Here is a 17,228-nt window from a genome sequence, read left to right as displayed (position 1 = left end):
TGAGAATTACATTTAACTTCAGAATCCTTGTCCATATGAGGGGGTACACAGACATCTGAGGGAATTAAAATTTTCTGTAGACAGTTTCTGCAGTCTATGTGGAGGCCACAACTTGAGATGCTACCTTCTACCACAGGGAGAACTCCGTGTGCCTCAAGTAAGATCAGATCTATATCCTTGCCTCCAAAGAAAAGATGGTCTCATCCAGTGAAGAAAGTTCAGCAACATAAAATAAGTAGGAATAAAGGTATATGGCCAAACTCGCCTAAGTTAAAAATCTAAGTTACTGCCTTTGCTTTTATGGCCAGTTTGTGATGGCGACAGGGATTTAAATGAGCACATAGCCTTTACTTCTGTAAATTATTCCATAAAATCTGCTTTTGCTCAGAACAGTGACCAGGAGCTATTATGCAAATGCTTCCAAACCTCACACATGCTTAATGCACTACTGAATAACAATCTTGACCCTGACCCTGGCATCCATCTCTTAGAGAATCTGCTCTGTCCAAAGTTCTGGAAACCTTACAGAGAATATAGCTGCAAAGGAACAAAAGAAAAAAAAAGAAATAAGAAAATTAGTTGCACAAAGTCTAGCACTGTTTTGTGCAATAATTTTCATGATGTCCACCTTGGAATTTTTCTGTCTACTTCTCCTTTATCTCTGATATATCTAGTCTTTCTACCTGTTTACCTAAATGTCTGCTGCAAAATGCAAAAACAAACAAAATGTCATGCAAAAACATAGCACGTCCACTTTACTTGTGGAAATTCTGCTGATTTTTGAATTGTTTGTCTCAAACCAGTAGACCTCAACCACTTACAGCCTGACAGCTATCTCTGAGAAAAATTTTCTGTTCTCAAGAGGAAGAATTGAGATTAATAAAATTTAGATCCCTTTCAGTGAATATGCTAGAGATTAATGACTTTTTACAATTACCATAGATCTATACCCCAATAAACCTAATTATGTACCTTCATCTTACATTTAAGAACAAACACAAAAAATCTCCTCTTATACCTTATGCCTTTTATGAGTTCATAAATATACTAAACTTGCAAAACTATGTGTCAAAATACATATAATTATATCTATAATATATGGTTTATACTATAAATAAAATGTCCTCTCTCAAAATCATATTATATTCATGCACTCATATCCTCAGGAGGAAATATTTCTGCCCTCCAAATCTGTCTTGGTTATAGAACCTTAGTTTTCCTTCTTCATTAGACAAATACTTTTTTTGCATCAAGGTTGGGGAAAATAGCCTTTAATTAATTTTAATGCTTTCTTCAGGGATGGTTGCTCCATTGTGATTCTTCAAGTCAAATTATATTGTTTAAAAGTATTTTATGGAAAACAGCACAGATATTTTTGTCCTGGGAAGCTGGTCTAGCCCTCAAGAGAAGATTGGTGACCCCAAGCTGACTCAGGACTGAGGGAGTTACTGCCCAATTTCTGGGGGTTTCACTTGCTTCTAGCTTTCTGCTGTCTGGCCTCTCAGGGAATTGCCTTCAGCAGCAGGGTCACCTGGCCCACGGGTGCACTGGCTTCCCAAGGCAGACCATACTCAATTACTGGTCAACGAAAGGGTAGACACCTCTGAAGAGTCGTCTCAGTTTAGAGCTTACCATCACCAAGTTGATTGTCTCACAGCCCAACTTTCTCTGCTAAGCTTCTTCTACCCCTGCCCACCAGCAGTTGATCCTGAGAGCAGTGGCCAGTGAGCTTCTTGCATGCTAACCTCCATCTCAGAGTTGGCTTCCCAGGGCACAGGCAAACAGAAACATCATTTGATAACTGTTGTAGAGCAGATTGGGGAAAATTGAAAAATAACATGATTTTAATTAAAGAGGGACAACGGGCAAAGCATGGTCTTTGAGTTTACCACATTAAAATGCTATCATACAATGAACCAGTGAACCAGCACTGTACACTGTTTCATCCAGCATGTCATCTGGTAGTATCCTGCTAAATCTTTCTCAAGAGGGACATGGTCTATTTTGTCCCTAAGCTAATTTAATTGGTCTGGGCCAGGGCCAGGGCCAGGGCCTGCTAATTTTTCTTTATCTTTTTTTTTTCCTTAAGCTTTTCCTTTCTTTAATATATACTTAATATTGATTAAGAAGAAACTTAATTATGGATTTATTTTTGGTAAATATTTTTATTCTAGTACAGCACATATATAAAATGTACAGCTTAATGACTTCTCACAATACTCTGGATAACTTACAAAAAAAATAAATTACGTTGCAGATTATCATTATCCCAGCAGCCTCCTCTTCCCACTCCTGTTTACTCTAGAGTTAACCTATTTCCAGATTTCTAACACAGTGAGTGGGCTATGCCTCTCTTTAAACTCTTTGTCAATGAAATTATACATTCTAAATGTGCTTTTCCCATTAAGTTTCTCTCACTGAATATTGTTTGTGCAATCCGTCAATATTGCATGTTGTATTGGATTTTCCCATTTTTATTGTACACATTTCTAATATATGCATATTCCAAAATTTATTTATCCATGTGTTATCCTAATGGACAACTGCATAGTTTCTCATTTGTAGCTATCATAAATAGTGAAACCACGGCTATGTTTTTGATTCATATTCCTGTGGTATATGCTTAGGAACAGAATTGGCAATTCACAGGAATATATATATATATATATATATATATATATATATATATATATACACACACACACACTCTAGTAGATATTGTCAAGCAGTTATCCAAGGTGGTTACATCAATTCTGCCAGAAAAATTTGAGAGTTCCAATTGGTCCACATCTCTATCAACACTTGGCATTTTATATACACAAACAGGCACACATTTTGGAGAAGGTGCAGTTCTATTCTGTTGCAATTTTTATTTGCATTTTTCTGTTGTCTAAAGATGTTGAGCAATGTTTCAAATATACATTGGTCAGTTGGAGGTCCTCTTTTATTTAAAAACTTTCAAAATTTTTCTTTTCTATTTTTATTGTTGATCTTACTCTTCTTTCCTGTTGCATTTACAGGAGTATTTCATATTTTCTCCATTTAAATCCTTTGTCAGGTACATCTATTGCAAATAAAATCCATTTAGTGACTTGTCTTTCCACTCTTTTAATGGTGGTGTCTAATGAATAGGAGTTGATATTTTTCAAGTAGTGAAGTCTATCAGAATTTCCTATTTTGGTTTTTGATTTTTGTATCTTATTTAAGAAATTCTTTTCAACCCATAGCAACATATTTTTATTTTGAAAATTTTGCTTTACCTTTCAATTTAAGTTATATTTCACCTAAAATTCACTTAAATTAATTTTGTATTTTTATATTTATGTAAATATACAATTGAAATGAAATAATGACACTTATTGAAAAAATTAACTTGCTTCCATTGTATTACAATGTCACCACTGCATAAATCAAGTGACCCTATGTCATGTTCAAAGTAGTATAATCTATATCTGCTGATATATATATATATATATATATATATATATATATATATATATATATAATAAAAAAAAAACCAAGAAGCTGGTATCAGTTCAGAACCATTACAGGAAAAGTTACTGCAAAGCATGAATAAATTTTAAAGGAATACCAGACTTAATCATCTTGGAATGTGGGTGTCAAGTAATGACTCAATATAATGATTAAATCATTTTAACACTATCTAATGTTCTGAAATAGCTAAATTTAGTCTATAAGAATAAAATGAATTGAATGTTGTCTATATAAAATTCGACCATCTCAGCTGACTCTAATTATGGTTACTAACTGACAAGGTAATAAAACTGGATATTTTGGGTCCTGGCTAGAGAATACTTCCGTGTCAATAAACTAAGGGAAACTGAGATGATTGCATGGATACATTTGGGACACAGTTGTAGCCCAACTGTAGAAATAAAGAGTCATGAGACCATAATCTTTTGTAAAACAGAAAAATTAGGCGAATATCTACTACATGAAAACTCAGAGCAGATTTCAATCCCTGAACAACTTATTGAGAAATTTGACTTTCATATATATAAAACTAATCTGCACCACTGGGAGAAAAATAAGTCAGTAAGTGGAGCGATAAAATTCCATGTCTGTCAAAGTGTCTAACAGAGCTATAGGAAAAAAACCAAAATGTATGCTTCATGTTTGAATGTATCAATGTGATAATTCAATATACTTCTTGAATAATAAATACTATTAAGATAAAATGACTATCAACTTGACTAAATTGATCTTGAATGATAGGTAATACAAAGTCTTTTAAAACATAACACTTGTATTTTCTAGGCAATGTAAATTAAACCTATCTTCTATAATATAAAATGATGTATTAGAAATGTCAGAGACATCTTCAAAATTGGAATATTAAAAGGCCAGCCACTGCAAAGTGCCCGTTTTGATATTCAGCTTTACAATACACTGCTTTACTGTGGGGCCAAATATTGAGAAAAAAAATAAAATCACATTTCCTGATGAACTGACATTAGGAAGGATCATTTCCCAGAAGAAGGACTTAGTAATGTGAAAGAATTGTTGGAAAAGTGAAACATCTTGCTGAGAAACAAGAAAAAGACTTGTTCTGCCATCATGGTCAATCACTCAGACTCACTGGGCTCATACCATCTTGAAGACTTTTCCTTCCATTCCTCTTCCTCCACCCCTCCCTTTTCCCTTTCTTTCCTGTTGAGAGCCACAGCCAAAGGGGCCCCAGCAAACTTCCAGCTGCCAGCAAACTTCCAGCTGCCGGCTGATGATTGGCTCAGAGTGGCCCCAGCAACATCTAGCTGATTGGCTCCTCTGCAGTGATGTTCATTGGGCTGTTTCCCTGCCCTTCAAGCTACCAGCTGATGATTGACTCACAGTGGCCCCAGCAACATCTAGCTGATTGGCTCCTCTGCAGTCATGTTCATTGGGCTGTTTCCCTGCCCTTCAGACTGCCAGCTGATGATTGGCTCACAGTGGCCCCAGCAACATCTAGCTGATTGGCTCCTCTGCGGTCATGTTCATTGGGCTGTTTCCCTGCCCTTCAGACTACGGAACTGCTCATTGGGGGACTTCTTTGGCTCCGCCCACGCAACCTAGCCAATCAGCCTCAAGAGCAGGAGGATTGTGGGAGGTTGGGGTTGGTGTGTGGGAGAGGCTTGTGGAAGCCGGTGGTGGCAGTTGGGCTCTGAGGGTTTTTCCTGAGGAGCTGTTTTGTTTGGCGTTTGTAGTTTTAAAAATAAAGTTTGTTTCTTTTGACAAGTGGCTCCTGAATTGTGCCCAGCCAGACTGCGGCACTTTCCTTTTGTTCTTTTTTTTTTTTCTTTGCCTGTACATACTAAGTCACAAGAATCTCACTTGTCCATGGCTCATTAACCGTATAAAGCATTTGCTCCCAGACAGAAACTGGTTCGGTGGGTGGTTTGGAGGACTGTGTAACTTAGAGCACTTTCCTTCCCTTGGGACATCATATATATATGGTTCTCTACTTTTTTTAATGGCCCCATTTCCTTGGAAAATTTCTCTCAATACTGAGGCAGGTTCATGGGTATACAGTCTTTGCCAATGCATGCGACTCTCTCTCAGGCTTCTACACTTGGTTTTAGTGTTCTGTGGTCACTATTTTGACATTCTTAATAATTTTAACTTTGACCTTGTGTTCTGTAAATGAAGTCTAATGGAACAATGTACTATACATATGAGCACAGGAGATAGGGACAGTATTTGTTTTTGTTGTTCTCTTTCACCCAAATATAATGTTTGCAGTGATCCCTGAACATGGTTGACTTCATGAAGCATGAAAGTTCAGCAAGAAACAAGGTAAGTGTGTTAAGAGTGTGCCTATATCTAGGTACTGACAGCCCCCAAAGATCACATGTTCTACTTGATCCAGAACTTTGCAGAAAGAAGAAAATGACCGCGGACCCCTATTCTATTCTTTCTTACTCATCTCTTATTAGCCAGTTGTACTGATAATAATGACACTGAAGCAGAAGGAAAGATAAAGCAATCCATATTTCCTTTTTCTTTCTGTCACTCTTAACTCATCAGTAGGCTGTAGGTCAAGGAAATATGTGCATATCAAGATGGGCAGTAAAAAGAGCTGTTGCTGGGCATAGTGGCACACCAAGTAAAACCCATTTGTTTGCTTGTAATCCCAGTGACTGGGGAGGCCGAGGCAGGAGGATCAGGAGTTCAAAGCCAGTCTCAGCAACTTAACAAGGCCCTAACCAACTTATTGAGACTCCGTCTCTAAAGAAAATATTAAAAAAAAAAAAAAAAAAAAAAACGGACTAGGGATGTGGCTCCTGGGTTCAATCTCTGGAATTCCTCCCACAAAAGGCATTTCGTTTTGTGCAGTGGTTTCACTGTTCTGTTAAGAATAAATTGAATAATTTTGGTGCTTTTATATTCAAGTGAAATGCTTTATGTTGGTATTTAAAACTGTCATTTCACAATATCAAGATGAAAGGTAAAATTCATGCTAATAATTAGAATTTCTCTTCTTTATTAGAAGGACATTAAATGACAAATTGAATGTGACAAGTTGGGAGGATCACATAAGAAAGAAAAAGGGTTTATGTTTTAATATCTTTAATGGTACTTTTCTCCTGTTTTCTATATATATTTTTTGTTTCTTTGTGGGTTTTTTTTAATTGTTTTCGATCTAGGGGTACTGCATTTTCATTTTGCACTGTGCCCTGCAAATTATGTAGCTAGCTCTGCTGAAGACCTTTTAGTTAAAACTGCTTCACTTAACCATAGTTAAGAAGCATTACCTCAGTGTCAGTAATATTTCTGAATTACAGAAAGTGAAGACCAAGTTGGTGGTTCTTTGCAAACTCTGTAATTTTTCTTGGCATACTCAAGAATTTTCAAGTGAAACCCATTTGTTCTCAAGCAAGAATAACAAAAATAGTTTGAAATTTTTCATTTCTTTGTCAGTGGTAGTTCTTTTTTTCAATGAACTACCTTTTTCTAATTTACTTTTATTCTACTGGCCCTCACTAAAAATATAGAGCATTTAAGCTGTCTTGCAGGTCACATAGACTTTGGCTTTCAGAGGAATCAGGAGAGACATGTATTTTTAGGGCTGGATTGGGACATAAGCATCATTTCAGTCTCTAGGAAATATATGTTTTAAGTGTCAAATAACTGGCTTACAAACTAACCTTTGTTCCATAGCCCGTTTGCAAGTCAAGAGCTTTCTGATTTTAGTTTACGTTTTCTTACAGTTCAAATACGAGCTCAAGATGCTCATTTACTTCATGATTATGAAACACCTACTATATAACGGAGTTTTCAAAAACCACTTTGGAACATTTAGTTAGTCAGGTTTGAGAGCTTAGCATGCTGTTCCCTTGGTTTGGTCCTAGAATTTAGTTAGGAAGAGGTAATACAAATGGACAGGAAGAAGACAAACAGGAAAAAGAAAGGTTGTAATTTTATACCAAAATTCAGATATTTGCTCTTCATGTTCTTGTTTCCATAATTACTATAGAGGAGATGATATTATTTAGTCATTTTTAGTCATCTCCTGGAGACCTCTGAAAATTAGATGTTTTCTGTGATATTATCCTATGAGAATAGAGAAAAAGTTATAGATGCTATTCATCTCCAAGAATTTTATTTGCCTTCAGTCAGCAAGAAGAGTTAGAGATTTTAATTTAAAAATGAAAAAAAAAGAAACAAACAAAAAACAGAACAACAGAAAAAAAGGAAAAAAAGAATTTTCTCTGGTCTCTACGTCAACTGAGGTCATGTTTAATAATTACACCTCTGTGTATTAAATTAATCCTTTATGCTTTATCTTTTCAATGCAAAATACTAGGTCACAAACTCTATGTGAACCAGCTGTTTCTGGAATTCAGTTTTGGAATACTTTATTTTTTTCCTTTTAACTCTATTTTACTTGTTTGTCTTCCTTCCAAGTAAGAGAGATAGTTTACAAAAGAGTAAGAAAATAGTTGGTTTTAGTAAACATATTAGATTTTCACAAATAACAATTTTCACATTTGTTATCTTTTAGTAAGATGATATTTTCTAATGTGTTTTGATTATAGAATGCTTTTTTAGCACAAGAAAAGACCGTCAAAAATTGTATATCAAAAAGGAACCCCAACTATCATTTCTCTTATTGAATCTTTGATACTTATTTGCTATGGTTGTCCCTAATTACAAACGTTGTTTAATTCCATTACTTTTAGAGAATGATGGTTTATTTTATTTTTATGAAGACTTTTTTTTTCTCCCAAAACACTACTGGATTAAGTTTATTTCCCAGGTTAGTAATTCTTACTAGAAGTTGTTTTTGTGTGTATTTTTTAAAAGGCGATCTCTTTAAAAAGAGAGACAACTTAAATCACTATTATACTACATGTTTATGTTGAAAAACGACCATGAGAAAATAAAAATTGTTTTGAGATTACATTTTCAGAAATCTCCATTATGGAAATTATTCCTGTTAGGTGCAGTTGTCTGAAGGGTGGGCTGAAGGAATGTTAGCTGCAGGATAACCCAGGCACTCAAAGCCCCCTCTGTCTGGTCCTTTATCACCTATTTGCATCAAGTCTGAACACTGGACCCCCACCCACCTGGTGCAACAGAAACCCACATCTGACCCCTGCCCCTTCTGCCTGAAGACAGAAGATGACACCTTTAGCAACTACTGTATGATCCAATCATTTTAAACCAACAATTTAGCTTGCAGAACCAAAGATCTCATTAGATTTTGGCTATAAAAACTCCCTCCTGCTGGGCCCCTCTTGCTTGCTTTCCCTCTCTTGCCTCTCTCTTGCTCTTCTCTCGCTTTCACTCTCTCTCTCTCTCTCTCCTTCTCACGCTCTCTTGCTCTTTATTTCTTTTCTCTCTCTCTCTTTTCTACTCTTTCTCACTGTTGTAATAAAGATCCCTTGGTCGCTCCTAGTGTTGTGGTCACTTTCCTTTCAATTCCACTATCATAAAGCAGCAAGAGCAAACTGTCAAAGTGGGCTGTGCATAAACACAGCCAGATTTTTTTTTTCCCCCAAAAACCATGATTTCATCACATCCTCACGACAAATCGTATGGTACAATAAAACAAAATTCTCAGGTTAACTCCTATATCAGCACCACTCTACTCGTGGCGCCCATCAAGCTTTTAAACCCCAAATCTGACACACTGCTAGATGCGAGCAATATTTCAATATCTTTCGTGCATGTTAAAAAAAAAAAAAAGTTCTAAGTGGAAGTGCAAGGGTCCTGTCCTTAGGTCCCTTCTTGTGATCAGGCACAAATGGGCTATTCTCTTCTATCCCTACAGATTACCTGTTTGTAAAATAAGAAACCCGGACAAAGTTTTTCTTTACTTCCCCTAATCTGACTCTGGGCATCAAAGGGAGTAGGTTGAATCAGGGAAGATTCTGAGGGTTAAATTTTGCCCTCTAACTTCTGAAATCAAGGCTCTGCGGGCCGTGCAGCCACGGAAACCCAAAAATTGGAACCTGGGCCGCGTTCTGCAGCTGCTCTTCCGGAAACCCGCCCGCTCCTGGAAACGAGTTCGCGCCACGCCCCCCTCCACACAGTCCTAGTCGCCCGCGAACTACAATTCCCAGAATGCCATGCAATACCCTTCTCGCAGGGTACCAATAAGCGCGCGACTGACGCCATCATCCAGCGCGGTGTTTAGGCTCCACTGATGTCGTGGCGCTTTGGGGCAAGAAGTTGGTGTTGCTTGGGCCCCTGGGACTGAAGACGAGGTCCGGGTGACTCCGGCCCTTTCCTACCCACATCTCCCTCGCTCGCCTTTCTCTCCTTCCTCTGGCAGGATGAGGCGTGCAGGCCTGGGTAAGAAGAGAGCTGAGGTTCAAAGTTTGGGGACCCCAGAAACAGCCTTGCTGGGAGGCATAGGGCTGTGGGAGAGTCTCGACGGGTCTCCTGTCATTGGCATTGGGGCCTAAAAGTGAGTGTTTGAAGGTAATCTTTGGAGGCAGTCCGAGTGGAAACACGTAATTTGTCCCAGATCCCAGGGAGTTTCTTAAGTCCAATTCAGACCAAGTTTGGATGGTAGGTTAGAGGGAGTAGATCTGGAGCTGGGTTATGTACAAGTGCCAACTCAGTAGTGTTTTTTTTTTTTTTGTCTCTAAGTAGTGATTATGGAAACTGCTCAGTTTCCCTAAGCCTGACTCTGGTTTCTCTTTCTCTGTTCAATAAAGAGTGAGTGTTGCGTGCTAAGCACACTACTGATTATGTTGGAAACAGTGAGTTACAAAGGTAAATGTACGTGTCATTATTATTCAAGGCACTGGTATGTAAGATCTGGGTCAAAGGCGATTTTTACGTAGAAAGTTTCTTACCTGAACGTTGTTCCACTGTAATGGCAGTAAGTAAAACGTGATAAGGATTTAATAAGTTCACATTGTTCTTGACTGTGAATTAAGGAAGCCAGCATACTAAGCAGCAGGAATAAGTCAAAAGCACAAGCAGATTTAATGGACCCTTATGATAACACACAGCTATTAACAGCATTTTCTGGTCCTAAGCTCTCTATTAAGTGGCTTTAAAAAAAAAAAAACTACTTAATCAGAGTAGGAAAAAATACTCTGAAATATTTGAGGAAAAAATACCTGAGATATTTTTAAAAAGATGTTACCATTCTCATTGTAAGATGGAAAAGGGAAAAACAATAGCGTTTTCTGAAGGTTGGCTATTTAAAGTCAGTGCAAGTTGCCAATACATGTAGACATCTTCATTGATTAATAAATTGTACTGTGAGAAACAGGTTTTTATGCATTTTTATGAATACTTGGATCATAGAAAGTGGTCCAAGACAGGCATGGTGGCACATGTCTATAATCCCAGTGATTTGGGAGGCTTGAGGCAAAGGAATCGCTAGTTGGAGGCCAGCCTCAGCAACTTAGCAAGACCCTGTCTCAAAAGAAAAAAAAAAAAAGTGGGGGGCTGGGGATGTGGCTCAGTGCTTAAGTGCCCATAGGATCAATCTCTAAAAAGAGAAGACAAAATAAAATAAAAAAGTGGTCCAGGTCATTAAAGTGAAAAAGAACTGATTTTGAACAACAAACATTTATTGTGTAATTAAGTAAGCTTTAACTACATAGTCATTTGTCACCTTGTTTATGCTCCCCAAAGCTTTCCAACCTAGCTGGGGAGTAGGACTATGTACAAAGATAAATTATGGTACAAAAGTGGTAGCTAAACATCCAAATACCAGTTCTGCAGACAGTGAATGTTTCCAAGATTGCAGAGATGGATCACTATGTACTTTGTGGAAACATCGGAATTTCAACTAGACTTTGATTAGTGGAGAGTGGGAGAAGTAAGTTCCAGATGGGAGGGTGACCAAAATTTTTAAAAAAGGTTTGTACTAGAACTACATCATAATCAAGAGATTATGATGATTAAACTAGTTTGATTGAAGTAGGGGATATGAGACCACATTGTGGAGGTTTTTGCACAACTCCTAGGGCACATGGGTTTACATCATTAGTAGACTATTGCCCATTTGAATGTATTTTTTTTTGTCTTCCTAAATTTCAAGAAATAGACTTGAGAAATGGTAGTTCTCAGCCCAACTGTACACTAGAATTACCTGGGAAGTTTTTAAAGTGTTGTTGTCTGGATCCCAGCTCAGACCAATTAAATTAGAATCTCATGGACAGAGTTCTCATAATACATATATATGCTTCAACCATTCTTTTGGCAAGCAATCTCAAACTTTTGGGACTCTGTTTTTCTCTAGCCCCCGTGTTGAATACCTCCAGCTCTAGATCAGTCTAACAGTGTGGCTTTTCAAGGGTTAATTCAGGCGATTGAGTTCTTCTATAAAAAGGTCACACATCTGGGAGGCATGAAACCATTACAACATATTGTGGCAACCAGGTTGGTTTTAACCTCCTAGTAGTCCTGAGCAGTCCTGGTCATTTCTCTTCATTATTCTCTTTACTTTTTATTTCAAATGATCACCATTCAAATGAGCACCAAGTAGCCCCCTTTCTTCCTTTACTGAGGAAACTGATGACATCAACTTTTTAAAAATGTGGTTAGATAACACCCTCAACCATGCTTTCCTGTTTCAACCCCCCAACACATTTATGTTGCATTCACTCTCTAAGGCTCACTGTACCTGTTGTTTGCCTGATGAATACCAAGTACCTTATTAGGGTGGTGGGGACTGTATTCCTAGTGCCATCCCCTAGAAGATACGTTCTATAGAAGGAGCACCTGAAAAGAGTAGTTGATCTGACATATAGCTCAAATATTTGTTGAAGAATGAATGAAATGCCACAGAACTCTCAACTAATATTCTCCGTAAGTTATTCCCTCTCCTAGGACTTCAGCTTGTGTTCCTTATTCCCCTTCACCCCTTGACTCTTTCCCATTCAGGGAAAGAGATGCTGGTAAAACACCATCCATCTGCCAAGAGTTTCTTTCCCACTATGCTTTCTTCCTTTCCTTCAAAACTAGATTTCTTCAATGAGTAGTTAATGTAACTGCTTTTAGATCTTTTATTAAAACATATTTCTAATAAGCATGAAATGTGTGCCAATATCCTTGTATATCAGTGCCTATTTTAGTGTCTTCTGAATAATCAGTAAGTGATTAATAAATATGTATTGAAGTGAACTGAATGTTCTTTATTTAAGAGAAATAATGGAAAGAATTGGTTTGATCTCTGTTTCTAAATTTTAAAAATTTACTTGGAGTATGAATATTATAGACATATGTGGTCTGCAACGCCCTCAAGGGGTCTTTTTCGGTTCTTTCCTATTAAACTTTCAAAAGTGGCTTTTGGTTTACTATACTAACCTTGTGACTCTTGTCCTTGCAGGTGAAGGAGCACTTTCTGGCAACTATGGGAACCATGGCTATTCTCACAGTGGGTACAGTGCCTGTGAAGAAGAGAATGAGAGACTCACCGAGAGTCTTAGAAGCAAAGTAACTGCTATAAAATCTGTAAGTATCTTGTTAACATGGTGTACATTTTGATTGGTATGTTTGTACACATATATCACATACTTATAAACTATACTTTTTATTGGTATCTACTGAGGAAGATGGTTATTCAAATACTGTGGTTTAGCAAAGTCAAAAAGCACTCAAAATTTAGCCTCTTTAAGTAGGTTAGAAAATGTGACAAATCCAAAGATATGATATTTTCAATATTTTTTTAAACTCTGGCTATGTTTTGTATTAAAATATGAAAAATACTATATATATTCTGCAGTAATGTCTCAACCATCTTCCACCCCCCCAGTAGCTCTTCTCGTTTTTCTAGTCTCCTAAGATAAAAAATCAAAGTCTTTCTTGTTTCTGCCTTTGAATGTCATTTCAGTCACTGAGTCATATGCTTTCTTGTGTTTCTATCTCTGTTTTCCTGTTTCTCTCTTTCTAATACTAGCCCTTGTTTCCAAGGTGAGTCATTGGGAGAATCTCTTAACCTCTATTCTGACCTCAGCTACATACTGTTGCCAGAATAATCTTTGTATTTTTAAAATTGCATTCTGAGCTCCGAAATGTCTTTGGTGACTTCTGTGATTTACCAAATAAAGTTCACACTCTTTACCTTGACTGAATAGGTCCTTCAAATATGGGCTCCCAACTTTTCTGACTTCTTGAACATCCAGAATCCACATATATTTTCTGCCAGAAAAATGAGAGTGCTCTTTGTGTCTTCTGTATGCTGTTGCCATTCCATCCCATATCTTTGATCATGCCAACTCTTTGCCATGTCATCCTCTTCTTCCTATGTTGACTAAAGCTGTGCTTTTCTTGAAAGACCCTACTTTATTGCTTTAGCTAATCACTCTTTTCCTTATGAACGTATTTCTGTAGCGTTTATTGCATAATGATTTGCTTTGGTATTATTTCTGTGTAAAAGAAATTTACCTGAGTGTAGGGTTTTTTTTTTTTTTTGTATTTTCTTTTTTATTCCACATAGAAACTAGAGTAATTCCTTATGACTGATATTAATTGTGTAAATTTGTATTGAATAAAGTAATTAGACAAAAATGTTAATAGTATATGTGTTTGATTCTTCATTGCAATAAACATGTTATATGCTTCTAAAGCATTCAGTAGAAACCCATGTTACCAAAACTTAATTGGTGTTTCCATATAATCTTTGGGAAAATCAAATCATATTCAGCCTGGAGACTATCATATTTTGAAACAGAGTATTGTTTTCAAAGTTATATTAAATCAAAAGAAGTTGATCATAGAACCTAATAATACTGTATGATGTTAATAATTTAGAAAATATAACATGTGAAAGGGCATAAGAATTAAATAGTTTATACAAAATAAACAAAACTCTAATGTTAATAATTAAGATTCCTTATTAGAAGAAAGCTGTGTGTCCTGGAAATTTCTTTTCTTGACATGAATGGCATTTGTTGAAAATAGTTGGGTGATTTGGGCCATCTAGCTTTATAAGTTTTGATTTGTTAAATTTGAGGGGAAGGTTCGTGTTCTGATCTTTAGAATTCTAAATATGGTTTTAGATCAATATTATCCCACATGCTTTCCAATTAAATTGAAAACAGTACTTATGATGGTTTGCCAAATATTTAGTAGTTGATTGTATTTATTCAAATATCTCAAAAGTGAATCCCTTGATGAATTTGTTGTGTAAAAGTGTTAGATTTTGGTTTACATGGCAGCTGAAATTACTTGTGCTATTTTATGTAGGCTTGGGCTCTTTTCTGCATAGCTTTAGGATTTAGATAATATTAACATGTAACATTTTCCCCAATTTATTATTATATTATAATGAAAAAATATTTAAAAAGTCAAAATAGTCAGTTTAGACATATTCAAAGCAATGTCATGTTTCATTAGAAAACATTGAATACTTATGTCTGGATTTAAATTGCTTATATAGGTACTTGTATATCTTTTCAAATATATAGGTAAATGCTTTTGTGTGAATAAAGTAGAAAACAAAACAATGAAGAATAAGAAAGCCAGAGAATAATATACCAAAATTAAAACATAGAATTGAATATTGTAATGAAATCAGAATGAAATAGAAAATGTCCATAATTACCAGTAGAAAGATTAAATTTCTTTTCCATTAATTTTAGTGGACAAAGTATGAGAAGAGTGTACTATGTTTTTCTAGAATCCAGTGAAATCTGAGAAAAAGTATATGCTTAAATAGTATTGTTATTTTTACTTTATAACAATTGAGTACCATTATATGAGTAATAATGTGTATGTTTTCTTCTTTATAGCTTTCCATTGAAATAGGCCATGAAGTTAAAAGTCAAAATAAGCTATTAGCTGAAATGGTAAGTGGTTATGATTCTAACTTTAAGAAATTTGATTTAATATTCTAAATTTAGTCTATTAATCAGGAACAATATTTTAATTTTTGTCCTGTTTGAAAGAGATCTAGAGATCATAAGTTCTGTATTACCATTCATTTGTATCTAATCAGTTTATAATAGCTATGATTTATTTTTGTATTTTCATCTTACAAATACATAAGTAGGAAGAGAGGTGGAAGCTAATGTTTCTTTAGCCCTGTGTTTAGAAACAATATTAAAGACGTAAGACAAATGACTGTTTTGAGTAGTCTTAGAAATCTCTATGGGTAACGACAGCTAGTAATTTATTAACCATGCAATCCAAAAGCACTTTATATCCAACCAACCAAATGTTTCCACTTAATGGAAACTTATTTATTTTGCTCAAATTTTCTAAGGCTCACTACTGAACAAAGTCCTCATAGATTTGAATAGCCCAAAGCCCTTTATCTCTTGTCTAAAAAGGCTCAGCAACACATATATTTTCTTATTAGAGCCTTCTTTCATTTGTTAATGCCTTTTTTTGGATGTCAAACTTCTTTGAACCTTCCATTGTTTCTCCACATGATTTTAAAATTGCACTATTCAAAAATTAATATGACATTGAAAGTGGTGTTCTTCCTTAGCTTCATGCTAGAACCACTTAGAGAACTCCTTGTAAATGCGTATCTATTTCTCACACTAAGTAAACTGCTTCAAAATTTTAAGGGGAGGGAACTAGGCATATGGTTTTGTAAAGAGCATCACCAGAGATCCTGATGCATAACTCCAGTGAAGAACCATAAGTTTTTAAGTGCATGAGACACATGGATACTGAGGTATGCAAAAAAGTCTTTTAATTATGTCAGGGATTTTTCATCTGAGGACATTAAGACTTCAGTGGAAGTGTAATATTTCTTATCTATACCTACTCTGATCTTAAGGACTTTTCCAGCCATTTGAATAGAGTTGTTTTTCTTCACACATATTTATTGTCCTTTCCACGTCCTATTCCCTATGCATGATATTCTCTTAATACTTAGTACACTCTACTGTACTTCAAAGTCAGTTATCTAAACAAAAGAATCTTAATTGCTAACCATATTAAAATTAAACATTTAGCCACTAACCATATTAAACCTTGAATGCTTTCTTCTACTGGGTTGCGGTTACCTATTTGACCCTGGAAAGCAAAGCTATAACGAATAATGGGAAAATCCTGTAAGATAGTCCACAAACCTTTGTTACTATTTTTAACAATGTTTGTTTTATTGTTAGTGATTTTTAATCCACATAATTGAAATAAGGCTTAAATAGTTTGAGTTTTTTAATTACTCTGTGGGACTTTTAAAAATGTCTATTGGGTAATGAAAGAGCTTTTTATTCTTTGAGAGAACTGCTTTATTTTGCATGGAGTAATCAGGCTGATTACCCAGGGTTATAAGCAGGCTCTTGAACTGATTAAACACAAAAACTGTCATTGAAAATATACACTAATAACAGTGTATTCAATTACTTGAATGTGCACATGTAGAATAATAGAACCTAAGTATTACTTTTTCTCTTCTCTCTCATAGGATTCACAATTTGATTCTACAACTGGATTTCTAGGTAAAACTATGGGAAAACTGAAGATTTTATCCAGAGGGAGCCAAACCAAGCTGCTGTGCTATATGATGTTGTTTTCATTGTTTGTCTTTTTTGTCATTTATGGGATTATTAAACTGAGGTGATGCAAGTAAGCCTGAGTTTGGAATTTGTTCCAACTAATAGGATGAAGTTCCACTTTGATAAAAATCAGCATCGCAACATTCCTAATTTTGAAATATTAGACCTTTTCCATTGAAGATTACTGAATTTTGCTTGTTTTATAAATCACATTAGATAATACAGTGCTCTTTGAATACTGTTTCTTATTGACTCATTTAACCCCTATTTTCAGGGGTATTGAGATGGCCTAAAATCAGTGTT

General features: G+C 35.7%; 1 protein-coding gene across 1 annotated transcript; it reads left to right on the top strand.

The window, feature by feature from the left end:
- The first annotated feature begins 9,640 nt into the window (after positions 1-9,640).
- Bet1 (Bet1 golgi vesicular membrane trafficking protein) lies at positions 9,641-16,995 on the top strand. Its single transcript, XM_026391543.2, has 4 exons — positions 9,641-9,798; positions 12,800-12,924; positions 15,204-15,260; positions 16,835-16,995. Exons 1-4 carry the CDS (start codon positions 9,780-9,782, stop codon positions 16,988-16,990), a joined length of 357 nt encoding a protein of 118 aa, XP_026247328.1. The 5' UTR covers positions 9,641-9,779; the 3' UTR covers positions 16,991-16,995.
- Positions 16,996-17,228: the final 233 nt, after the last annotated feature.

The sequence above is a fragment of the Urocitellus parryii genome, chromosome 3, assembly GCF_045843805.1.
Source record: "Urocitellus parryii isolate mUroPar1 chromosome 3, mUroPar1.hap1, whole genome shotgun sequence".
Taxonomy (NCBI): Eukaryota; Metazoa; Chordata; class Mammalia; order Rodentia; family Sciuridae; genus Urocitellus; species Urocitellus parryii.
This window is presented reverse-complemented; position numbering and strand designations above follow the sequence as displayed.